A 27,212-nucleotide genomic window follows, 5' to 3' on the forward strand; every position below is an offset into this window, starting at 1 on the left:
ATTAAGAGATGAAAACAGAAGACAAAAACAGTATGAAGAATTTTGCTACTGCAAGACAAGTGAAAATGTGCATACTTTCTGAATATGTATTTTAGTAGTGGTTTGTTATATTCTCTTTCTGCTTTTATGTTAGTCCTAACTTAGGGCAAGGGCCAATGGAATCATGCTGCTGGGGAAAACCAAATTATGGGCCAGGATTGACTACAATTAGGTGGCAAGAAAAGGCAAATTACTCAGCCTAATGTGGAACAGTTTGTGATAGTACCACTTCATTATTTTTACGCATTAAACACTGCCTTGCCAGGGTACAGCTTGTTAGTACCAGTTTAAGAATGAAAAACATTAATATGCAACTGAAAAGTGACCAGTTAACCTTTGTGAAGGGCCTTCCACTGTGCAGTATTACGTCATTGTGTTTTATTAACTTTTGATCTGTTTGAGGTAGAAGCTTTTTTGTTAAAAATTTGCCAATTTTGCAGCAGATTATGTGTCAAAACCAGGAGTGCAGAATACGAGTAGCTACACAATCACATATTTCTAGTGGTCCTGCTTATGGCACTATGCCAAGCAAAAAACACTGACATCAGCAACGTTTTGACTCATAAGTGAAAAGAATTGTCTAGTTTCACTAACATAACATACAGAACAGGAAGGATCAGTGTGCCTATCGCACACAAAAAGCACTGGCAACAATTCCATGCTGCCACTGTCCTGCCTATAATCAATCTCCTGAGGTGCTTTCAGAAGGCAGAGCCTACTAATATAATTATAAGGAACTTAATGATCACACACCTCTCTTTGGGGGAACTGGTGCCTTGCATTTATTCTCTCCCAACAAATTATCTTGTTTTGTCACATTAACAGACAAATGGATTATAGTCAAGGCCACTGCAATTATGCAATTCTGTGTCGTAGCCATAATTCTGGATTTGTCACATTTGTTATATATTAATTTGCAGGAGTTTAACAAAAAGCCATCTGGAACAGATCAAAAAAGTTTAAAAAATATATATATATATATATAAATCTGTGGCATGTTGTTCTGCAGTGGAAGGCTCTTTGCAAAGGTTACCTGGGCACCTCCCAGCTGTTTATTGCTGTAGTTTCAATTTAAACTGGTACTAATGAGGCAAAATGTTGTTCTAGACATTGATAGTTATTTTGTAAATTTGCCAAGTTTAGTCAAACCTGCTGCATGATTTGGTCCTTTTGCTGTGCCCTCTAGTGCCCCGATTGGTGCCGCTGTTGTTCCTCAGGTCCCAAACTAATCAGATAATACTGGGCTAATACACTTGCTGCTCTGCTCCAATTCCTACAATCAATGGCTTCACAAGCTGAAACCTTGGCAACCAGCTTTTTGTTTCCAGAAAGGGGCCCGACAGTAGGAAATCTGCCCTTTCTACATGGGCACCAAAGATTTTCTTTTTAGCCTTTTTCTGTGCCCTATTTTTGCTGTTTTTTAAAACGCTGTCCGTTTTATCTCTGCTAAGCATGAGTAAAGTGCCTGTGCTTCCCGTTCTATAGGTCCCTAGCATATGGTCTAGCAAATGCAACTGGGGCCTGGAAGTTAAATGGCACTCCTGGGCTGCAGCACCAATTGTGTGATTCACACTATGCGTCTGCAAAACATGGCTTCAGGCTTACCATTGTAACCTGACTGTAGTATAAAACAAACAATGTAACCTGTTAAAAACAACCCTTTTGGCAGACAAAGACCGCTCCTTTAAATTTTTTTAAAAATATCCCCTATGCAAGCCATGCAGCCCACAAGGCAGTGTACATAGTACTTAAAAGCAGGACATGTACAAAATTAATGCCACCATGTCCCCACAGTGAGAAGGTCGCAAAAGTTATTTTCACTGTGCTAGGCCTGCCTGTCCTGTACAGAAAGCCAGAGCACCTATTAAAATATTAACACAGCTATCTTGGGTTTGGAAATAGCAAGGAAAATAAACCACTATCTCTAATGGTTAAAAAATAAAAAAATAAATGAAATTAATTGCAAAGTAACATTTTAATAAGTATTAAGGAAAAGTAACTTTTAGAAAGTATTACCCTGCCCAGAGCTCCTGGAGGTTAATTTGCCTTACCTCCTATGATACTACCCAGCCAGTACTTACCCTTTAATAAGGTGTGAAGGTTCTTCCAGGAGCCACACACAATAGACCACTTTGATAGACCTGTCTACCTGAATGGGAACTTACGAAACCTCTGAGCTTAGCTGGACATTGGGGGGGGGGGGGGGGGGGGGGGGGGGGGGCTGCTGCTTTCCCTTGTGTTGGCACAACAGTGTCAACTCCTGTCTAAAAGACATGTCTGAAGCAATTGTAAACATGCTGCACCATTGAAAGGTATCAAATCACAATTCCTGTGTATCCTCTGTCTGATTACTAAAGGACCCTTCTTTGTCTTTCCAGACTTCCGTCTCATTTTTGTTGTGTGTCTAGGGCCTGCTTCAAACTGGTTTCTAGCGTTAGATGGGGGAGGACACTAGTCATTCCTATAGCACTCCTCCTCCACACCCTCCGCTATCAAAGTCCAAGTTAAATGTGGATGAGGACTTTGGCCATCTTGGGATTGTCCCGACACCATTTTGGGCCTGTTTGCAGTAAGGCAAACAGGAACTACTGACAGAAGTAGGTACGCTGGGTCTGGCACCTTTAACCACACTCTGGCGCGTCACTCCCACCCACTAGCTAGTGGCAACCTTAAATGTGGCACTCCAATGTGCATTCCCTAGAACACTGTCTGGAATTGTGAAAGATCAGAAGACGACCAGACCTGCTTTCTGTGGTCTTAGAGGAATACTAAAGGACTAGAGCTGCTCCCTCTTGCACACAGTGTAAAGAAGTGGACTTCAAAGGACAGTTTAGTGACCAATGTGGCTCCAGGGACACAAGCAGGAGCAAGATGCCTTTTCTCTGAAGTACCCAGCTTACCAGTGGCAACTAGACCTGGACTGGAGTTTGCAGTTGGTCTATACCAAACATCCTGATGGCCTCAGATTCTGAGTTGGGACTGAAGGATTTTCAGTAAGAACACTCAAAAGCGTGTCAGTGAAACCAACCTGCTTCAGACAGATGGGATTTGGTTCCATGGCAGTGCCTACAGTTTAAGCAATGCCTGCACGTGCGGATTTTTCTTCCAAAAAAGTGACAAAGTCCCTTTCTGAAGTGGGACTTAAACTTTTTTGATTTCCAGACTTTAACCTGGACCAATTCACTTAGACCCGAGCTCCATCGTGACTGGCCTCACACTGCATCCAGGTCCCGCACTACAGTGACTATCATTGGCACTTTGTGCTTTTTGATGCTCTATTCACTAAAAACGTTTTTTTTTTTTTTTTTTATCATTACTCCCATTCTCCTTATTGGATTGTCATTTTGTTTAATACATTTTCTCTATTGTTCCAATTCATTTTGGGATTGTTATTACTTGGTGTTTGTGTCTTTTTGTTTATTGCGTAGGTACTGCATGAATACTTTAAACATCTCTCTAAGTAAAGCCTATCTGCTCTGTGCCATTGTTACAAGGGGCTTCAGCTAAAAATTAATTCAGCAACTTTAAGAGTACATCCCAACAAGATGTGTTTTTATACACCGAGGTTAACTATCATCCACCCCAAATAATCCAATACATTACAGACAAGTGCTAGGAGACAAAAGAAATCCTTTATGTCCTACCATCAGAATAAAAATTGGGAATCGCTAGGTGCCCTTGATCTGGTTAAATAGACTTGAATAACATTTAATTAAATGTGATGTTTTTGGGGCGTTTAAAAAAAAAAAAATGAAAAAGAAAGAATGTAAGACTTGCATACAACACTATCGATATTAGCTAAAAATTAACTCACAGCTGTGTAATCGGCAGTGTCATTTCGACAGAAGTCCTGTAAAACCCACATCCACTTTCAGAACAGTGGCTCCAATAGGTAACAAACACAATCCAACATTCTAGACTCTTGACAAGATGAAAAGGTGATGGGGTACAGGTGGAGGTTTTCTTCAGAAGAGCATGAGAATAGAAAAAGGTGAGTACAAAACAAAAGGAAGGATAAGACAAAAGAATGGTAAGGAAACAGGTGAATGAAATGAGTAAAGAAATGATGAAATGGGAAGAGGAGAAAAACGACAGCGTTGATTAGTGAGGAGTAAGGGGTAATGAAAATAAAGAAGGTAAAGAAGATAGCGTGAGAAGTGGATTGAGGAGGATGAAAACAGAAGTAGGATGGAGTAGAGTATAGATGAGCAATTTGAGTGACGCAAGTAGGGGGGAGGAGTAAGCATGTACTGAGTGGGGGGAGGCAAGAGGTGAACCGAGGGATACGAATACAGAAAGGTGAAGGATTTCAAGCAAATGATGGAGATTACGAGAAAGGAAGGTTGTCACTTATAGGGGTCATGAACAAACGTTAATTGGAGGAGGAGGGTCCAAAGACTGGAAGTTACTCAGAGAAAAAAAAAAAAAAAAAAAAAAGGAGAGACTGATGGACAGGGAGTGTGTGAGAGAGAGAGAGAGAGAGACTGGAAAATGGGAAAGAAGAGGAAGCATGCCAGCCACGCCTTAAGACAGAGTTAAATTTTGAGGCACTCATAAGGAGGTGTACGTTTCGTTTGTCCCACTTAAGCTACATTCTGCTCAAAGGACTGACAAAAAAAAAATAGCAGTGGAGAAGCTAGTCATCAAATTACAAGCGCAGTAGTTAACAGGGATGTGGAATTCCTATCGCCCGACGCCCAGGACATCTTGTTTGGGGTCAAGGGCAACAAGTTTTTATGTTTGTTTTGTCCTTGGGACAAGTAGGCCCAACCCCCTGCAGCACAAACCCTTTGGCTGCCTGTTTACAAAGCATGGAACTCTCTGCAGTTGAGGTAATGTGTTTCCAAAAGATAATGCTGTTCGAACTTGTATTTATGGTTCATTATTTGAAAGTCTTCATTATTAGAGTGAGTGCTGTAAATAAATGTTTTAAGGTCACACTTCACTACTGACGTATTTCCAGTACAAAAAAAAATACGTGTACATACATGTTTGAAAAGTTTAGGCTAAGAGGCTAAGTATAATGCTCCCAGAATGCTCTCTGATTATATGCAAATGAAGTGTCATTTAGTAAAATGTGTTGATGCATGCTAGTATTTCCCAAAAATATTTCTAATGGAAAATCAGTGTAACCATTTTCAACACGATTATAGGAAGCATGAAAATAAACAAACACTGACAAAGCCAACTGATCTGACATATTTTTATAAGTCTTTTAGTTTCATCAATGCGTGTCTTGTTTTGACATGGCTTTTGTAACACTTTATTGTTGTGGGAGCTACCAGGCCCTCAACATTGTAACAAACACTGGCAAAACCCCCCCAAAAAGTTTTTGAACTCTAAAAGCACACGTTGCCACCAGCGGCATAACAAAGGCCCGCAGCCGCCCTCCAGGGGGCCCCTTCAGCACATCACCTGCCCTGAGTGAGTCTGGAGAGGGGGCTCCTCCATGTTCTTTGCAAAGGGGCACCCTCCAGTTTCGTTTATGTCACTGATTGCCACTGTAGTTCCTGACACTGAACAAAACTACTTTGTGTGGCAATATGCTCCTTGTGGAAGAGCAGAATGCGATCACTCACAGTAAAGCCAGCCGAAAGAGAGAGAAATAGAAGTTTATTAAAAACAAAATGTCTTTGTTCACACCAGACCTAATTAGGGACCAAGACCCACATGTAGGTAGCTTTTTGCATGTCGCAAACAGCGACTTTCGCTGTTTGCGACATGCAAAAAGCACATTGCGATGCACAAACCCAGTTTTGCGATTCAGTAACCTGGTTACCGAATCACAAAACGGGTTTGTGACTCGCAATTAGTAAGGGGTGTTCCCTTCCTAATTGCGACTCGCAGTGCAATGTAGGATTGTTTTGTGACCGCGGGCGCAAACCAATCGCAGTTTGCACCCATTTCAAATGGGTGCTAACACTTTCACAAAAGGGAAGGGATCCCCATGGGACCCCTTCCCCATTGTGAATGTCACTGTAAACATTTTTTCAGAGCAGGCAGTGGTCCTGCGGACCACTGCCTGCTCTGAAAAAATGAAACGAAAACGTTTCATTTTTGTTATACATCTTGTTTTCCTTTAAGGAAAACGGGCTGCATTACAAAAAAAAACAGCTTTATTGAAAAGCAGTCACAGACATGATGGTCTGCTGTCTCCAGCAGGCCACCATTCGCGAGGGGGTCGCAAATTGCGACCCACCTCATGATTATTCATGAGGTGGGCATTTGCGAAGCCCTTGCGACTCACAGATGGTGTCAAGGACACCATCCTACATTCGGATTTGCGACTCGCAATTTGCAGGTCACAAATCTGAACCTACCTACATGTGGCCCCAAATTTTTAAAGAAAGTCACAAAAGTGCACCCATGGTATATGTTGTACCCCTGTAAAATATTTGTGAACTGTATTTTAGCATGGGTAAATACGATGTGTAGATTTGCTCATGTGAAAATCTATTGAGCATTTGCAAGTTCATTTTCCCTCCAGCCACTTTCTTCCCAACTCTGGAAGAAGTTCTAATTCTGCTATTGTCCGGAGTAAATGTCTAACCTTTCTTATTATGGGAAAATATTCGAGAGAAGCTGGTAAAAATCTTTAAAACATGCAGGTTAGTAGGCTTGCAGACTCAAAGGCATTCCAGCCCTGGAACTATTGCTTACTGTTTCCTCCAGCCCCAGTATGCAGATCTGCAGAAAGGTGGCAAAATAAGGAAATTGCTACAGTAGGAATTGAAACTGCAAGTATTCAAACCCTACTATGGTAGTAGCCCTGGCATAATCAGAGAGGCTATTAATTGCTGCCATAATTTGTCGCCACACTACATGGCACCAAAGGGACAAGTAGATCTTTTTACAGGACAAGTAGATTTGAGAAGCAACCTGTCCCCCGGACAAGTAGATATTTTAATAAATTCCACACCCCTGAGTTAACCTCTGAAGATGTTCTCTTGGCACTGTGGGCAGACAGGAGAAGAAACAGGTCCACATTTGAGGTTTGGTTTTGATGCTTGGGCTGCCACCTTTGGTTGCTCTTCCAATTTTTTACATTGCTTATTTAGTTATAATATACATAATCACCCAAGTCTCTGTATATTTCATGTGTACTCATAAGTATGACAGACGTACTGCTGCCTTTGTTTAGAATGTGGAAAGCTACCAGTGAATAACAGGTATAGGGATGGAGAAGTGCCAGGCACACACCAATGCACCCACACAAGCACATCCCTCATTCTGTTACATACACAAAAACATTACCCCATTGGCAGCAGGAGTGAAGGTGGGGCAGACAGAAGAGGGTGAGATGGAGAGTCCAGGGTGTAGAGGACAGAGAGAAGAATGAGGTGGAGAGAGTGGAAGGTGAAGCAGAGAGACAGGAGGGTAATATGGAGGAGGCTGAGACAAGAGGGAGGGTAGTGGAAAAAAAAGACAGCTTTGAGCAGGGAGAAGGAGAGTGAGTCAGACGGCAGGAGGGTAGGCAAAAGAGATGAAAACAAGGAACAATGAAAAGGGCAAGTAAGAGCGTAAAGAACGAGGAAGGGGCAAGTGGAGTAACTACACTGTCGCACAGTGAGAGGAGGGTGAGGTCAGGAGAGAAAGTAGGATAAGGCAGAATGAAGAGGGTGAGAGTAATACGAGGGTGAAGTGGAGAAAGAAGGTCACGCAGAGAAACAGGTGGATAAGGTAGCAATTAAGTTAAGAGAATGCAGTGAGAAGAACTAGAGGGCGAGGTTCAGTGAAGAGAAATGAGATTGAAGTCATGAAAGAAGAGTGCGAGACAGAAGAGAGAATTAAGAATAAGAAGGAGAGAGAGCAGAAGAGATAAAGCCCATAGGTTTAAGAGTCTGGAAATACAGTTAAAACTAGTAGACTGAACCTGGCAGTAGATAGGGTACGCAGCTCACATTTCACATCAGTACAAGACGAACCAGCATGCCTAGACCCAGCTCTCAATCATCTGAGAAATCTGGACAACGCCACTCATTATATGGCATACCCATTTATCTTTATCGGCTTCCCAAATCTAAATCCAGTCCTGCTGTAAATTTTTTACTCTGTAGCTGTAACCATACCCATTCTTTAGAGAGAGCGAGAGAGAAAAAAAAAAAAAAAAGCTTACTGGCTGCCATTAGGGTCAGTACACATTTAAATAACAAAAATAAAATAAAAATATAAAAAAAATAAAAACCACACATTTTAAATGCACCTAACTACTGAATAGCAACCAACCTTCTAAAACCACCAAGAGGCTTATTAGAATCAAAAAGCAAATACCATGGTAGGACCACTCATTGGCCTAACTATTCCAATTCAAAACATGCTGAATAATTCTACTAAAAGGCAGTGAAGACAACTATAAATCCTCAAGCAAGCATTTCTCAGTCCTCTTAATTTTGATGACGACATGACACCAACAGGCAATAGTCCCAAGGTGGGACATAAGTTAGAGATAAAGCAGCTAAAGTAGCCACGAAAATATGATTGCACTACAACCTTTCGATTCTGCACAATGAATGTTCATTTAATTTGAGGCGAGCGCGTGGCCCAGATACACTATTAGGTTGAACTTTCGAGACCTATTGTATACTTTAGTAAAGCCCAACCTTTTTGTTTGTCTCAGTGTTGTTTAAAAATCCTTGCCTGCTAGTGGTCAATCCTTCCTCTTTGTCCAACCTTTTTTGTTTTCTTCCACGGAGCTCCGGTCAAGGACTGTATCCTTACGCTTTGTCTGTTTACCTTGTGTTTTGTGAGACTATTTTCTTCTTTGATTCATGCTGTGTTACTGTTTGCAGTAGAGTTCAGTTAATCTCAGTGCAGTATACAGACTGAGGAATGCAGCATCTAAATCACTGCTCCAGGCTTCCGACATAAACAGGCATGTAAAGATTGTTCTTTCTGTTAGTTTCCTGCTCGTGTTCCAAGTTCCACTTTGTATTTTGCACTGTATCTGTCTGCGTCTTTTTTTTCTCTTCTTACTGGTGCTATTTTTTGTTTTATTCGTTTCCTGCTTGCGTTCCGAGTTTTGCTGTGGTTTCTGTATTTTATGTGCCTGCATTCCGGTTTTTTTGCGTCACTGCACACCTATCGCAGTGCACTCTCACTCCGAAATCCACACTGTATTTGTAAAGAGGCCTGCACTGCATCTGCTGCCATCCGGTAAAAGTATCTAATTGTTTATTTAAACGCTAGCATTTATTAGTTTTTAAGTGCGAAGGCAGCTTCTCTTTGGTTTCCGAGGTTCTCTGGTTTGAGAAGAAACGGGGCCATCTGTTCACACTGTGTACACAGCAGCAGAGAGGGTGACATCAACCCTGCTGTGGCCAAGTAACCAAGCGGGCAGCAAGACAAGTCAAGAGTCATTAGGCATGTTGATTGTGACCAAGACAGTGTGTTGCCCGTAATGTGTACATGTCTATACCTGTGCCAGGCATCATTAGCACCATGAGTGCGCAGACAAAACAGTAAATTTATATAGCCCATGTTTACTTATTTACAATGAAGTGGTAAAAATGTGGTGTTAATGCCTAACTTATGGATGCTCAAGTTATTACCGGTAGAAGAACAAAAGTGTATGTCAGCCTATTCAGTGTTTAGACTAGATAGCAGCAGCAGGTGCCTTGACCTCTGAGCTATTTCAAGAAACAGGTGCTAGGCATTCCCATTGGAAGACATTTACCAAATCTCATTCTTGGGACTACTGGAAACATTTCAGAAATCGGATACTAGAGCACAGTACAAGCAAGGACAGACGGCATTGTCAGAGCTCTGTGACGGAAGGGCATTGTGTGAGCTTCGAATAACTGTGATGTGACTCCGATTTGGAGTATAGGTCAGGATGAATGTCGCAATTTCTATAGTGGGACATGCCAGGTCAGGTAGAGGTAAACTTTTATAGCTGTATCGAGGTCTTATTAGTAGGGAAATAATGTGTGACAGGCTTGAATATAGGTGGTCAGAGAGCGCTGCCCAAGACAGGAGCTGGAGCAACAAGATGGCAGCTGGAAAGGTAATCTGAAGCCCCTGCTCTAAAACTAGGCTGCATTGAGTCGGGCATTCACTGACCTTACTGCAACACTGCCTAGAATCAAACTTTTTATCTAGCTGTATAAAATAAGCTGAGTAGATAGCCTAGCCAGTGCCTAGAGTGTTTGGCAGGGATATCTGTGCATTAAAAAAAAAAAAAAAAAAAAAAAAAAAAAAAAAGTAATAAGCTTACCTGTGGGGAAGATGCATTTGGCTCCCCTCCGTCCTCTTCCCGTTTCCAGACTCCCAGCCAATCATGATACTGCTGTCACCAACAACTGCATCCTCGTGACTGGTCTGAGCAGCCTGATTCGCCACTCAGACTAGGAATAGGAGGCAGGGCATGTTCTCCACTCGGCTGTGCCATACAGCCAGGCCAAGAACATGCAAAGTGTGCATGTCTTTTTTGGACGGCTGTGTTGGGCAGACTAACAGACATGCATGCTTTGTGTGCAGATAGCCCTCCTCCGGCCCCTCCCTCCAGCCCCTTCTCCCAGGAAAAAAATTAAAAAAAATGATAATAACTTAACGTTATTAGCATTTTATTTTTCCCTTCCCCACAATCCAGTGGGGGAAACCCCTGCCAAGAACCCTTAAACCTCTGATTTGTTATTTATCGTCACTATGCACCCCCCTTTAAAATTCCCTTCTAGTGGCTGAAATGTGCAATGTAAAACCACTGCCTGACCACACTGTGAAATTCCGGACAATTATCCTATATCTTATTACCTCAAAATACCAAAATCCAAATGCACATTGTGCAAATCCTCCCCTGCATTGCTATGCCCAACTTAAATGTTGCTGCATGCATAATTAAAAAAAAAAAAAAAAAATCAATCACAAGCTCGCAAGCTCGACAACTGCCTTTCCTCTCGCATCACAAACATTATCTCCAGAGCTGAGGCAGGAATCTTTCTCTTTCCTCATTACAGAATACTATATAACGCCGCAGGAATCTCGCGTTCAGAACTGTTCCTGTTTGCTCAAGAGATGGGAATGGATTTCATTGAAGAAGTTGCCCAGTCAGTGTCAGCTACTCACTGAAGCAAGCTGACTGTGGAAAGTTAACACTGGAGTCAGGTATTCCTAACGCATGCATGTGCTTTCCACGTCCTTTTAGAAAGACGTGGTGTGGATAGGTGTGTGAACTGAAGAAATGGGCATTTACCCAGGACGACACAATGCAGACAAGTGGAGAACCCTGGTCTTAGCAGCTGAACACATCTCATTTAAAGTAGGCATGCCATTCTCCCCCCAAGGCGATTCGAACCCTAGTGCAAACGCAGGGATTAGCCTTTACCAATCACAATAGGGAGCACAATCCTCCCTTCCGCGAATCTCTAGGAAAGTTTCCTGGAAATTCACCTTGCGTTCTGAGCTTCGCTCAGTATTTTTCACTCTATCTGCTGTTCTTTTACCGACGCTATTTTTAATATTATTATTTTCATTCTTGTGTTCCGAGATTTGCTCCGTATTTTGTACTCTACCTGCCGTCCGTTTTTTCTCCTCATATGCGCTATTTTTTGCAGGGCATTCCTGCTCCGAGATGCGCTCCATACATTCTAACCAAACCTCAAAAAAACCTTTGCAATATAAATAAATAGCATGAAGAAAAACATGCAAGCAACATTTTGATATCTATCTAACCATCTCAACAGAATCCAAAATTTGCAATGTAAATACATAGAAGAAGAAAAAAAAAAAAACACGCTGATGTGCCCCTATAGTGTACTACATACCTAAAACATTGGCAAAGTCATAGGCTGGACCTACTGGCTATGCCAATGCTTGTTTAGAACGTGGATCCACGTCTGATTCCACAAAAGTAATATACTGATGTATGCTAACGGCTTTCTCGTGTTTTATTGGGGGCTTCAATTAAGTTACATTTCACAAAAAAGTTGTAGCTCATAAGTGGATAAAACAACAAAGTGCACAATATACATCTCTCAAAGTATTTTTGACCCCGACAGTCCTTCTCTCGTGATTAATGGAAAGGGACTACATAGTTCGCTGAGGAAAAGAAATTTATGTCACCTAAGGCTTGGCCTTAAGGTCTATTTGCAATATCGCATTTCAAAAAGAATCCGCAGTTTAGCAGTGACGTCACGTGTTTCAGGGGAAAGCGACTTCCTGGCGTCCCAGCCCCGAGCTAAAATGACCTGTACTAGGTGAGGTGAGTATGACTGTCTAGGCTCACCGCCGTGTTACCAGTGTACAGCCTACGGCTAAGGCTGGTTATGCATAAACGAGTCGAGCCGTACTTGTCCTCAGAAACCGTGCTTAATTTCCTGAATAAGCCACTCCTCCCCCACTTTCGGTTTAAACAAACGACCCCCCCTCTTTAAACTGACGATGTTGTAGGATCTGCTTTGCACCATTATCCATCCTCTGCTTTTACGTTCTGCTTCATCTACAGCGATCAAATCCCTCCCTCTCCCGGATATGATCAATGACACACCAGCTCCGCAGAGCACCAGACAACAACTGGTATGCGGAGATGGGAAAATAGAGGACGATAGGGACGCAGTACGGCGTGGAGATAGGAAAAGGTATTCTACTCGGTCAACCAGAATGAAGAGAGAAAGGGCTGGACATACACCTCGAGGAAAAGAATGCTGCATACGAATAACCAGCTACGAATGAGAGCGGAGAAGAATCTGTCAAAGAAAACAGAAGTACATCAATGAACGGGGGGCGTCTAAGGGGATGAACAGGGAGGAGAGTCTACCACGGACGATCATAAGTGGAGTAAAGAGGTATTGTCCAGAAGGAAGGGGTTTGTCTAGCAGGAAAAGGAGGGAGGGACTACCTCTGTGTGTGTACTCGCAGGTGGCGCTTGGGCCTCCAGGCAGTGTCAGCAGACCCGGGGCAGTACCCTCCGCGGTACTGGGCGCCTCTTGTTGCTTGAGGGTGGGTCAGGCTTTTCGGAAAGCCAGCATCCTCGCTGCTCCGGCACCTGCCGTAGACGTCTCGTCCTCCTCACGTTAACCGACGCGCGGCTCAAAGCACACAACAGAAGGACGGACAGCCGCCGCGCCGGCTCCAGAGGCGCGCCGTCGGCCTCGCGGGATGTCCTGTGCCTTGGAATAAACAGCGGCACTGGGGGAGGGGCGGTTCCGCGCCCTGCACACACTAAGGCTCAGCTTCGCTGCAGCCGGTATTAAGGAACCAATCACCGTCCGGTTTTCACAGCTAAACGATCCCAAACTCCATCCGCTGCCCAATGCTGGAGAGAAAGGCAGGCCCGCAAGACCACGAGTGGCAAGCCACGCAACCAATAAACAAGCTCAAACCTACTGGAGTGACAGACAGCTGAGCCACTGCACTGCATGTGTCAGCCTGTATTTTTTTCGTCCAATCAGATGGGGGTGACGTAAAGCTGCAGTTTAACAGAGGGCACAAGTCGACAGGGGACAAAGTGGCGGAGCACACCCTACTGTCGTTGAAGTCCGCGACCATGCTTGAATGGTCCCTTTCATATACACAGTGGACGTAAACAGATAAAGGCGCGTTATGTGTCCATCTCATGCGGTTACATCTAGTACTGAATAAACGCGCGATTTTCGATAATTTTTTATTTTCGTTTTCAGAAGAAATCATTTTGTTAAAAATAAATTAACGGTATTTGGCAAAGCGTCGCAGTAAAAGCTGTTCTGTATTAAAAAGCAGCGTGTTTATACACTTGCGGAGAGGGTTCATTTAATTATTCTTGTAATTTTGTTTGTTAAGGTTTGCCTTTAAAAAGACAAGAATGGTACTGGATGTTTCGCAGACAATGAAAAACAGAGATGTGTGATCCCTTGTCCCTTACGTTTTTAACCTAATGAAAGTTCGGCTTATATCAAATAACGTTTTGTTTTCTTTCAGGTATGTAGAGCATACAAGACAAGAATGACAAGACTCAATGGAAACTGAAAAGAGACAGCACTATTAAACACTTGACTTTGTGTCGAACATTCACATCCGGGTGAGGCTTCATTGCCTGGTCTTTGCATGACTACATTTCTTAGCACACGATGAGTTCACAGCGAGGCAACGTTTCCCGCACGCGCCCTCAGAGGCACCAAAATGAAACAGTCTTCAAAAACAACAAGTTCGATACCAGCTCTCTCACCAAGGTAGGAGGCTCTTTGCACGTATTGGAAATTACTTCCGGGGTACACGAGAAAGTGAGGGCAATGAACTATGGAGATTACACGTGAGGCTCCGCACCGTTACAGGTTGTTTATACAGTGTTATTGAGGCAGTGTACATTTATATAGTTAAATTCCTTCGTAGTAACATTAGGGAACAGTGACCGAAATCAGTAACACAACCGCCAAGTGATGGGTTACACTGATACAAGTATTTTTCTTTTAGAATGTAAAGCAGTAGTATTTCGTCGTTAGAATATCTCGGAGTATTAGTTATAGCTGCCTGAGGATTATTTTTATTTTATTTTTTTACAAAGGGCTAAGTACAGTTAAGTGAGTCAATAAATCCGAAAGAAGGCTGAGGTAAAAGCTACCTCACCTTAACACACTAGTTGGTACAATGGAAACAAGCTTTTGCAATGCAACTGGTCTCGCGTTTGCTCGTGTTAGATCTGATACCGTTGTAAACTCCTAACCCGACAGGTAATGAACCTATCAGCAAAGTGCATTTATGTACTAACCGGAAAAAGTGAAATTAACTGTATAACAGGGTCGATATTATGTAAATCGCTCAACTTCTGCCAAGCGAGATCGCGCTGGGAAAATAGAGAAAAAGTAGTCCACGAGCCAGACGGAAAACATCGAGTCTCGCATGTTTTCTGTACTTGGTCGATGCACTTGAGGAGGGCTAGCCACCGGAAAAGGCATGACGTATGCATGCCTTCCACTAATGAAATCATGCAGATTCTAACAGGCAAGCCCACGAACCAATGACAGACACTGACGTGACGTGGACCGGGCTCCAAGCCCTTTTTAATAACTAAAGCGTCACGCTTAGCGAAACGCATGCACAAGCGCATGCAACGCAGGCTCAACCCTAAAAAAGAAGGTATTATTGGTGCAGGAGTCTTGAAGACCCACCTTCTTAGTCCTCAAAAACCAGGGTGAAGATCCACTGATGAAACAATATTCTTATATGACCCAACACTCACATAGACTACATATTATAATGAAAGTCCAATACAATGCAATTCCAATTAAGGATGGCACAGACATGCAAGACTTCTTTCTTAATAAAAATGCTTTCTTTTATTCATATATTTCCCAATAAAACATATTTTTCTTCAATTCCTTGTGGCCAACGTGTATAGTTCCAACGGACTTCTTTAGGGACCAACTTGCTAGGTCAGCACACAACAAATTTCACCTGTGTAAGTTTGAAGTGTTTCCAATACACAATTATAAAGGCCTTGCGTGCTGCACATTGAGATTTCCACTATCCCATATTCCTCTGAGTTCCATAATCACATTCCCAGAATTAAACGGTTGTAGAAACTCTCCTGTTTTATGAATGAAGAGAGGCAAACACAATAACTCACACCCAAATGGTTACAGGTACAAATCTGTCAAATCTGGAGTATGTTACCTCACACGCCTCCCAATAAAAAAACCAATGACATTAATTTAAGTGTGAGTTAATGTGTTTGCGGCGATGAAACACGCTGGCTACAAGGAAATCTAGACCGACAAGGAAGGTCAAATTACACACAGTACAACACACAATTTGTGTGTACCCCGCCTTAAGTCATGATGCGTCCCTTTAGAGTGGAGGCAGCCTCTGACCTCAAGGTGCATGTTAATTCCAGACTCAGCTGGCGCTACTTCATAAACACTAGATCTGTACATCCCTTCCCACCTTAGTTGTTGTGAACCCCAGAGTTATTTCCAAGTATGTGGTTCTCCAAACTTGCCAGGTCATATTGTACAAAGCCCTTGAGCCGGTTTGCCGGCTTGGACTGCGGTCATAGTTGGTATGTCTCGGACTCTTCTCCTGAACATCAATGATGCAACAGAACATTTCAGTGGGTGGTGGTTTTGTATGCTGACAGGAAATTGTGTAGTACCCATTCAGGGTCATCTTGCTGGTCAACTCTAATTCGGAGTGGTTTCTTTAGAGTCTTCATAAGTCTTTCAGCATATCCGTTGGCTTCAGGCCACAGAGGAGTGTTATGCTTGTGTTGGATGTTGAGGCTGTCAAAATACATTCAGAATGGATGTCCTTGAAATGGTGGCTCGTTGTCAGTCTCTACTGTCACCAGCAGGCCAAAGACTGCACATTTTTTTTTACTAATTTGGGCTCTGCATGTTCAAATGCAGTGCTCTGGACAGGTTCCACAACCAGGAACTTGGAGTAGGAGTCAATTGGGACTAAGACCAATTGTCCATCTGGAAAATTCCCAAAGTCCATGCTCACTTGTGTCCATGGAGCTGTGCTGGGGTCGTCAGTGATAACCGGGGCAGGCTTGTCTGGTTCACCATTTATTTGACAGTGTGTATAACGATTCCCTTGTTCTTCCACTTTGTATCAATCCACGGGAACCACAGCTTTCCACAAATCTGCACTTTTGTCTTTGCTACTCCTTGATGCGCTAATATTATAACTATGTCCTGCAGTGCTCTGGGGATTACTATCCTGCATCCTCTTTGAACTAACCCTTCGGTAGATGAGCTCAGTTCTGTGCAAGTTCTTTAGAGTTGTTCTAGTGCCCACTCAACATGCGGTCTAACTTCCTGCAGTGCTCTAGGAAGGTCACCCATGGCCAGTTTAGGTGGTCTCTCTGGTATGTTCTAGATAGGAGTCTTGTTGTGAGTCACTTGCTAGCTCATCAAGTTATAGGGCTTCGGGGCATGATGCTTGAGATATTGCTTGTATGTACAGTTCTACCTGCTTGTCCTCTCCCGTGGTGTGCTTCAGGTGTCTGGACAGGAAGTCCGCTGGATTGTCTGTGTCCAGGCTATACTGGATGCTTAATTGATATTGTTGAAGTTGAATGGCCTACTTTTCGAGACAGGGCAGTGGGTGGCTGGATGCGCCTTGGAAGACTCTCTTTAATGGCTTGTGGTCTGTGACTCTGCAGAATCTGGCCTGTTAGGTACAGAAGAAAGTGAGCACAGTCCGTTATGATGGGGAGGGCCTCCTGCTCAATTTGGGCATAGCGTGTCTTGACATCAGAGAGGTCACAGCTTGCAAAGGCTATGGGCATCCATTGTTCTGATTGTTGTTGCTGTACCAAAACTACACCCAGTCCCACTGGGCTGGCATCAACTATCAACTCTGTGTCAAGAGCAGGGTCGAAATACACCATGGTTACATTATGTAGCAAGGCATCCTTGATTTTCTGAAAGACTTGTTAGATTATGCCAGACTCTCACTGTGTGTGAGCTTTTGTATGTGTTCTGAAGGATTCTGTGAGACTGGTGAGGTTAAGAATGAATCTACCACAGTAGTTTGCCATGCCCAGTAAACTCAGAACTTCGGAGACTGTCATCAGGGGTTGGACGTTCCTGATATCCTTGGACCTTGGCTGGAAAAATTGACCTTTTGATCAGAGAAGGTGCACTTGTTCTGGTTGAGTGTCAGGCTGCTGTCTGATATTCTCCATAGGGCCTCACAGATGACCACATAGTTCTCATCTGCGGATTCGGAATAGATAAGGATGTTATCATTGATGATAATTACTCCTTAGAGGCCAGACAGTCTCTCTTGTATAGCGTTTTGGAATACTTGCGCGGCTGATGATAAACCAAATTCAGCCTGGATTAACGGCGCAGCCCTTAGTGCGTACAGAAGGTTTTTATGTATCTTCTCCTGTGGTCAAGGGTCAGTTGATGGTATCCGGAGTTGAGGTCTATTTTTGAAAACCTTGTGGCTCCTGTGAAATCGATTCTGGTGTTGTCAGTCACGGGTGTGATTTGGCGATCCCGTCTAATTGTTTGGGTGGAGAATTTTCATATCTATGCAGCTTCTCACTGCTCCTGGCTGCTTTGGGGGCAAACCCAATCTGGCATACCCATGGGGTTGGGCCCTTAACATTTTGTACAACTCAGTTGTTAGAGCCGTGTGAGTTCATCATTCATGTGGGGGCAGAGGGGAAAACTGAGGAGGCAGTGCCGCAACATGACTGGTTTGACTGAGTTATCAATGTGCAGGGTGACTGTAGTCTTTCAAACAAACTAGCCCTTTGAATACATGCTGGAACTCCTGGAGAATGTGATCAAGCAAATGAGCAATTATTTGTGCATCAAATTCTGCTTGTCCCAGGATCTCTTCTATCCTGCAACTGATGAGCGTGTCTCTCCCTTTAATAGTGAGATAGAACTTGGTTTGTGTTTGACGATCATCATGGCAGATTTTGGTAGGGGAGGTCTCTGCCATGGGAAGGGGGTTGGTGCTCCTGTAAGCGAAGATCCTGGTAATTGTGGCACTAAAAGTTGGCTTGTCTGTTAGGTGACTGTATGAGCCACTTGTCATCACGTTGACTGAGGTGCCAGTATCTGTGAGGGAAGTGGTTATTTGGTCACGGACTGTTATCTTGCACTTCGGGTGAGGCTGGTTACATTGCCAATCATTGCAAGTGTGTAGGAGAGGAAAAAGACGTCTTCATTGCTATAGTCAAATGAATTGTATCAGCTTAAAATGTTGCAAGGGATGTCTGTGTTGTAGGTTCAGACCATTCAGACAGGGATGTGCAGGAGTGTGGAATTTAATAAAATATCTACTTGTCCATGGGGCAGGTTGCTTTTTAAATCTACTTGTCCTGTAAAAACATCTACTTGTCCCTTTGGTGCCAAGTAGTGCAGGGACAAATTATAGCAGCAATTTCATTATGTAAGAGCTCTGCTAATAACCTCTCTGATTACGCTAGGGCTACTACTATGGTACAGCTTGAACACTTGCATTTTCAGTCCATACTATAGCAATTTCCTTATTTTGCCACTGTTCTGCAGGTCTGAATACTGGGGCTGAAAGAAGCAGTAAGCAATAGTTCCAGGGCTGGAATACCTGTGAGTCTGCAAACCTACTAACTTGCATCTTTTAAGGATTTTCACAGGCTCTTCTCTAATCTTTTCCCATAAAGAGAAAGGTTGCAAATTTACTCCCGACAATGGCAGAAGTAAAAGTTCTTCCAGGGTTGGGAAAAAAGTGGTTGCAGGGAAAGTGAACTTGTAAACACTTAATAGAGTTTCACATGAGCAAATCAACACATGCATTTTTGTTCGTGCTAAAATACAGTTCACAAATATTTTCTAGGAGTACAATTTCCTGGTCTACTTCTGAAAGTTCTTGTGAATTCATGAAAGCCACTAATTCAAAGACATACCACGGGTGCACCTTTGTGACTTTCTTTAAGAATTGGGTACCTGATTAAGTCTGGCGTTGACAAAGACATTTTGTTTTTATTAAACTTATTATATCTCTCTATATTTATCAGCTGGCTTTACTGTAAGTGATCACATTCTGCTCTTCCACAAGGAGCATTTTGGCACACAAAGGTGTTTTGTTCACTGCCAGGAACTACTGTGGCAGTCCGTAGAATAATGAAACTGGAGGGCACCCCCCCTGCAAGGAACATGGAGCCCCCAACTCCAGATTCACTCAGAGTAGGTGCTGTGTTGAGGGGGCCCCCTGGAAGAGGGGCTGCATGGCCCTTGTTACACCACTGGTGACAATGTGCGCTTTTTGAGACCAAAAACCTTTTTTTCTTTTTGTCAGTGTTTGTTACAATGGTGAGGGTCCGGCAGGTCCCACAACAATAAACTGTTACAAAAGCTATATCAAAACAAGACACGCATTGACAAAACCAAAAGACTCACAAAAAATGTTAGATCGGTTGGCTTTGCCAGTGCTTGTCTATTTTCGTGCTTCCCTTAATCTTTTTGAAAATGGTTACACTGATTTTCCTTTAGGAATATTTTTTTGAAATACTAGCATGCATCAACACATTTTACTAAAGATGCTTCAAATAAATAGCACCTAAAATTTCACAGTAGCAAAACTTTTTTTTCCTACTTGCATTTTTTTCTGAACATTTTATTTTGAAAGCAAAGAATCATTACTCTTGCTTACAAGCATCTGCAAACATTTTCATCTAATCAGAGAGCAATCTAGGAACATTCTACTTAGCCTCATATTGTTAAACGTTTCAAATGTGTGTACAATTTTTTTTTTTTTTTTTTTACTGGAACCACTGTCAGTAGTGCAGTGTGATCTTAAATTGTTTGTTTACAGCGCTCACTCTAATAACAAAGGCATTTCATTATTGAACCATAAATACAAGTTCGAACAGCATTAACATATGGGCACAAATATTACCTCAACTGCAGATGGTTTCCTTCCCTGTAAACTGGCAGCCAAAGGGTTTGTGCTGCAGGACGGTGGGCCTACATGTCCCAAGGACAAAATAAACATGAAAACTTGTTGCCCTTGACCCCATACAATATATCCTGGGCGCCCGGCGATAGGAATTCTACACCCCTGCATGTGGGTGGTTGTCCTCAGGCACTGCTGCATAGACCCGCACAAGGTAGTTGTACATTCCACATGTTTTTCCTTGCACCTGACACTGTGCTGGTGGGTGCGGTTCACGACCACAGTAGTTGCAGAGTGATGCACTGGAAGCTGCCTTCACAGGGTGATCAACTGGGAGGTGTTTTATGTGCACGCCCCGCTGTCTCTGTTTTGATTTTCACCCCAGCTTGGGCCTGCAATCACATGCTGATTTGTTTTCTAGGTCCTCTTCCATACATTCTGATCTGCTGTGCAACAGTTCATGGGAGCGTCTGAAGACTAGCATATCTTTCAGTGTCATGCCAGGCTCTCTCAAGATGAGTTGCAGTACACTGGATTTACACGCCTGGAACATTTGGGCTCTGACCTCCTTATGGGGATCATCATCTGCTCGCAATCCTGCACAATCACGCATAGAATCAATTGACAGACTCATCATCATTTTGTAGTGCTTGACGCAGATTGAATTGCTTAAAGTCTGAATTGATTTGAGTGCTAACGTGCACATTATCACTGCCACCGCTGCATTATAGTTGTCGTCATTGCCAGTGTTAAGAGATTCTCAAAGAGTTTGAATATTTTTTTGTGTGTATAGTACAGCATGAATGATCGTTTAACTAAAGGGTCAGCTTCGCAGGTGGCTGAGAAGTAGTTAGTGAGTTTTTTCAGCCAGGTCCTCTGTCTCACAGCCCCTGTCGCCCAGTTGGCCAGTTCACTCAAGGGTGAGTGAACATTAGATGCAGGGTGGCTTGGTGGGCCAGCCTCGTGTGATGCAGCAGCGGGAGGGCCTCCACCGACGTCTGAAGCCTCACCAGCATGGTGCAGGTTAGGTTGGTCTTGTGACATGATGGGCATTTGTGCTTGGAATGCAGTGCCTAGACCGAGGAGGGCAGCAGAACTGGCAGGAGTAGAGCACTCCTGTTGTGGCACGAAGGAGGCAGTGCCACATGACACAAATTACTGACCAGGACTCACCCATTTGTTAAGGCCCGTTAGGGAAGGGTGTGATTCTGGTGCTGCTTAGTGGCGATGAGGGGTGTCCATGAAAGGTGCCACAATAAGGAAGAAGGAGGTTTCTATGCACTTTTGCAGTGCCCCCTGGGTGGGGCTGCAAATTGGCTTGTGGAGACAGGAAGAACAGGCATCGGCTGGGCTGTGCCAGTGAGCAAACGCTCCAGCAGTGCACTTAGGCAATTGCTGCAGTCAAGGAAGAGTGCAATGGCAGCTAGAGTGCGCGGCCATCCAGAGGTCAGCAGGCTTCTTGTGCCATCAGAAGCAGTGGGCCACATGGCCAGGAGCAGGCTAATCCTCTAGTTTTGAGGCGCTAGGTCACATGAAATCTAGGCTGATGCAGGAGGTAAAATTATACACAGTACAACACACAGATAGGGTAGAGACTTCTAGCTGCAGATTCCTTACCTTAGAATTACCTGGTGTCGGCTTTAAATGTAGAATTTTTCTGCTGAGCAGTACCCTGCGCGTGCCGTCGGGTGGCGTCGTTCGGATCTGCGTTCATCGTCCGGCTCTGCATGGCATCGTTGGAGCAGTCTGTCGCGTCACAGTCTTCTATATAGGCACCATCCCGGCGTGCGTACGTCAGTTCTTTTCCTTCCGCGCCGGTTAAGCGAAGATCCGGTAGGGGCTACCCTTTTTTTCAACGTTTGTCAAGGCTTTTTTCCTGATTGCTTGAGATGTCTTTGAGAAAGACAGGATTCAAGCCGTGTGGTGCATGTCATCGCACCATGTCGGTCATGGATTCGCACAGTGTGTGTCTCTGGTGTCTCGAAGAAAGAACCACGATTCGACATCGGGTTCCGACTGTCGGACCACAGCTCTGAAGGCCTTGAGGGAGAGATCCCTCAAACTTCTGGCGGCCCGACAGCCGTCTTCGGTCGGTGCTACTCCAAGGTGGTCACGGTCCCGCAGTAGGAGGTGGTTGCGGCACCGCGCCCAGAGTCCTCTTCCTCGCATTCGGACTTCGACTTCGCCATGCCCGTTGGGCGTCGCAGCATCTAAGGAACATCGACGTTCCAAGTGCGGAGCCGTGGAGCTATCGCTGTGGCAGACTCCCTGTCTTCCCCCTTTTCCGGGGACCGGAACGACTCCCACTTCTTTAAAGAATTTTACTAGGCTATGCACCTTGTTTTTGAGCTGGCTACACCCTCGGGTGGGTCTTCGGGCCCCACGGGGTCAGCAGGGGCCCCATCAGATTCGACATCGGCAGCTTCGGCCTCGGTGCCGTTGGGGACCCCAGGATCCGATAGCGGATCCAGACCGGTGCGGTCCGACGCAGTCGACCTCCTCCGGCGCCGGGTCCGATGTCGACACTTCTCCACCAATGGTGCCCACTGGTGGTAGCCCCATCCTCATTCGGGATGATCTGGAGCGAAGTCGTATGACGCCGACTCCGAAGGCGCCGATTAGGCCCAGATCAATGCCCGAGCCTTATTTTGGACAGCCAGGCACAGGAGAGGGGTCTGAGGACCATTTAGAGTGTGAACTAGAGCATGAAACAGGACTGGTATGAGGAGCTAGGAGAAGCCAGTGGACAGGATACTTCTCCAGATACTGGCATGCTCTCTCCTACCAATGTGGCTACGGAAAAGGGGACTTCTTATGCTATGGTGGTGTGTAGGGCAGCTGAGGTCTTGGACCTAGACTTGCCCACAGTGCCAGTTAGGACGAATCTTCTGACAGAGGTGCTTCAGCCGGGGGTAATTACATTGGAGCCGATGTTGCCCTTCAATGTTTCCCCATACGAACGTCCTTCTGAGAACATTATCCAAACCCAGCACAGGGGCTCCTGTGAATAGGACAGTCTGCCGCCGCCATGGACCTGCTCCAAATGCCCCAAGTTTCCTCACCCAACACCCCACCCCGGAGAGCTTGGTGGTCCAAGCCTCCACTTCCAGTGGTGCCTTCCCTTCCACTCCTCCAGATAAGGAATCCAAGAGGCTGGTCCAACTTGGAAAGAAGTTGTTTTCCTCCTCCAGCCTGGCATTGAAGTCAGTAAAAACCTCTTGCCTATTGGGCCGTTTTTCCCATACTTTATGGGATACGGTGGCATAGGTGCTGCCCCAGGTCCCGGAGGTGCATACAGGACACTCTCACCCAGGCTGTCAAGGATGGGAGAGATGCAGCCAAGTTTACAATCAGGTGTGGATTGGATACGACCGCCTCGCTGGGTAGAGCGATTGCATCGACAGTGACCCTACGTCACCACGCCTGGCTTCGTTCTACTGACTTTTCAGGGGATGTCCAGTCAAGTTTGATGGACATGCCTTTTGATGGCTCTCACCGTGCTTGAGTGGTTCAAGGATTCTCAAGCTACAGCCCAATCCTTGGGCCTCCCAGCACCAGCTCGCCAGCAGTCTGTTTTCCGTCCCTTTCAAGGCTTCGGCCCGTGCGAGGACGTGGCTGTGGTACTGTCAGACCAGAGGGTCTGGCCAGAGGTCAGCCACCACACAGTCCCCCTCCACTGTGCCCAAAGCCCTCCTAGTGTGGTTCTGCAAGACCATGTCTGTCCAGTTGGTGGGGAGATTCAGTTTCATCTCCCTCACTGGCAATCCATCACATCGGACGGAGGGATCTTGCAGATCATACGTAAGGGCTATTCCCTCCCCTTCCAGCCTTTCCTTCCTTCTATCCCTCAGATAAAAGAATGGCTGATGGAGGATCATTTGGTTTTGTTCTGCGAGGAAGTTACGGCTCTCTTGGCCAAGGAAGCTATAGAAAGAGTCCCGATGTCAGAAGTAGGCAGTGGTTGTTATTCCCACTCTTTTCAGTTTCCCGAAAAGAACAAGGGCCTTCGCCGTATCCTGGATTTAAGGGATGCCAATCTCTTCCTCAAGAAGGAGAAATTCAAGATGCTCAGGTCTTGTCTGCCCTAGACCAAGGAGATTGGATGGCAGCGTTGGACTTGCAGCTAGATAGAGTCTCTACAAGATAATTCGTTACCGAAGGTAAATAACTTTTTCGTTAAGTTGTGTGGGCCCAGCCTCGAGTAAAGGTGCATCCCTTTGTTTATGCTGGAGGCAACACCCGACCTCAAGTGCGTGTTACGCCAGACTCAGCGGATGCTACTTTGTGAACACTAGATTAGTACAGGTGCTACAAGGCTATCTTACCCTATGTTACTTCTGCTTTTTTCTCCTGCCTAAGGACTGAGACAGGACAAAGAGGCTTTTGTTGCTCTTGAGTTGAAAGAAATGTTGCTCCTCTAGGTAATTTTCTGCCAGGTGCAAGAGTGATGAGGGAGTGCTACACATTTCACAGAATGTCAGAGTGCTTCTTGGAGGCCCAGTGCCAGAGATGTGTTGTTTGCATCTGGCCAAAATGGAAGATTTAGGTAAGGTACTTTTTCGCAATGGAAGAGCCAGGTCTCTTGCTTCAAATTTTCTGATATTTTTCAGCAGTTGCGCCTCCCATCTCTTCAGAGCATTTCTCTCGGCATCACATTGCAAGAAATGTGGTTACTGGTTGAAAGGGTTAAAACCCTACTGAGGCAGCAACTTTGTTAGGGTGAAGGCACAACAAGCTCAAAATTAACCTCTGCTCAGCCCTCTGGTAGCGTGGCACAGAGCAGTCAGGCTTAACTTAAAGGCAATGTTATAGTATTTATGCAGTATTTCAAACAGTAATAAAGTGAAACGCAACACAAGAAAAATTCCACAGCCATTTAGAAAAATAGAAATAAATGAAGACTAAAAAGTAAAAAGCACCAATTTGGTTATCTGGTTTTGCCGGACCTGCGCAACGTCACAAGTTCAGGCCAAACGTGATGGAGTGCAGACTGGCTACAGAGACCCAATTAGGCCCGCTTAACATACGTATCATAAATCATGGTTACGGAGCAATGTGCAGCCCATGCTTTGAGATGCGCTGGCTGGTGTTGAAACCGTGTACATGGAGCTTGCGATGTGAGGTTCTGCGCCAACATGTGTTACACAGTTAAGTCAGTGACCATCAACGGGAGCTTGTGATGCAAGGTCCTGCATTGTTGTCAAGGAATCCTTTGGGGCTTAGAAAGACTTGCTTATCGATGCTTCTGTGCTGAGGTCGGGGTGTGTCACATTGGGCCTGTGCTGGTGGAGCTTGGAAGAACTTGAGATGCATCGCTCTTCGTTGAGCTGGGCCGACAACTGGCGAGATGTGTCAGGCTGGCGAATCGGCAGAGGTAATGTGTGGTCCTGTGTCAGAGCTGCGAGGTGCCGCTTTGGTTGTTGGCGTCAAGATGCATCTCGCTGGATCAAGCTTGCCGAGCTGTCGAAGCGATGCCCGGTCTTGCGTTAGACGAGTGGCACAGAAAGGCCTGTTGTATCCCTGTGGCTTGAGAACAGGGTGTCTACTCGGTGACCCTTTGAGATCTTGGAGTCCCGGGACACACAGGCAGGCTGGTTTCAGCAGGGCAGGTCACAGCGGAACAATCACGGTGCAGCAACAGTAGTCCTTTGGCAGCAAAGCAGGTCAGCAGGGCAGACTTCACCGCTTGGCTGTCCTTCTTCCTAACAGAGTCCACAGGTCCAGAAGTGATCTGTAGAGTTGGGGGGCTGATGTTCAATATTTATACTTGGTGCCAATTTTAAAGTAGGAGAAACTTCCAGATGGAATTTCCTGCCTCGCTGCCCTGGCCCCAGATTGTCTGGGGCACAATAGACTGGTGTCAAACTCCTTTGTGCGTGTGCCCAGGCAAAGCCTTTGTGATGTGCAAGTGCGGTAGGTGACAGCACCTCCCCCTCGTCAACTCAAGAGTGGTCTCACTGCCTGGGAGCTATACACAAAGACCATCTCCCAACTTCTCTTAATCATGTTACCCAGGACCAGGCTGCAGGCACCAAATGGTTGGAACAAGAAAATGACAACTTTCTAAAAGTGACCTGTTCAGAAAAGTGATTAAATATCCGACTCAGCCATTAAAGAGGGCTTTTAATTATAACTCTATAGACCCCAAACTCAATCTGTCCAGCTGCCCCCAATTGAAAGTTATCTCTTATTAAATGTAACAAAGTAACCCAATATTATTCTATGGGATTGGTAGGCCTTACAGTAGTGAAAACCGAATTTGGGAGTTTTTCACTACAAGGACATGTAAAATACAAGTACATGTCCAACGTTTAAATACACTTCACCCTGCCCTTTGGGCTATTCAGAGCCTACCCTAGGGGTGACTTATATGTATTAAAAAGGAAGGTTTGGGCCTAGCAAAAGGTTTATTTTGCCAGATCGATATGGCAGTTTAAAAGTGCACACACAGGGTGCGATGGCAGGCCTGTGACATGTTTAAAGGGCTACTTAACTGGATGGCACAATTAGAGTTGCAGGTCCACCAGTAGCATTTCACTTGCAGGGTCTGTGTGCATGTAGTACTACTTTACTAGGGGCTTACAAGTAAACTACATGTGTCAGTTGGGTGTAAACCAATTTTACAGTGTTCTAAGGGGACAGCATGAACACTTTAGCACTGGATAGCCCTGGTAAAGTGCACAGTCCTAAAACCCCAAAAAATAAATAAATAAACAAAACCAAGAGTTTGGGGATGACCCTGCAAAGTGGGTCAAGTACAGCACACATTTTCACATGTATGAAAGAATTCTTTTTCTGTAATGTCAGGTCTCATATGTGTGGTAAGGGGTGAGTTCCATGCAGTCTTGAAGTTTCATTTTCTCTAC

The 27,212-nt window shown here is 44.7% G+C and overlaps 2 protein-coding genes across 2 annotated transcripts in view; one reads left to right on the forward strand and one right to left on the reverse strand.

Moving 5' to 3' along the window:
• The window catches only part of ABHD17B (abhydrolase domain containing 17B, depalmitoylase), an 89,077-nt gene extending 75,722 nt beyond the window's left edge, over window positions 1-13,355 (reverse strand). Inside the window, exon 1 of the mRNA XM_069228911.1 lies at window positions 12,872-13,355. The gene's annotated coding sequence lies outside the window, so the exon portion shown is untranslated. The remainder of the gene's footprint in view (window positions 1-12,871) is intronic.
• Window positions 13,356-13,422: 67 nt separating this feature from the next.
• Window positions 13,423-27,212, forward strand: part of C1_1H9orf85 (chromosome 1_1 C9orf85 homolog) — a 347,742-nt gene continuing 333,952 nt past the window's right edge. Inside the window, exons 1-2 of the mRNA XM_069228924.1 lie at window positions 13,423-13,568; window positions 13,930-14,180. Coding sequence (XP_069085025.1) covers window positions 14,079-14,180 — 102 coding nt within the window. The 5' untranslated portion in view covers window positions 13,423-13,568; window positions 13,930-14,078. The remainder of the gene's footprint in view (window positions 13,569-13,929; window positions 14,181-27,212) is intronic.

The sequence above is a fragment of the Pleurodeles waltl genome, chromosome 1_1, assembly GCF_031143425.1.
Source record: "Pleurodeles waltl isolate 20211129_DDA chromosome 1_1, aPleWal1.hap1.20221129, whole genome shotgun sequence".
In the NCBI taxonomy this organism is placed as follows: domain Eukaryota; kingdom Metazoa; phylum Chordata; class Amphibia; order Caudata; family Salamandridae; genus Pleurodeles; species Pleurodeles waltl.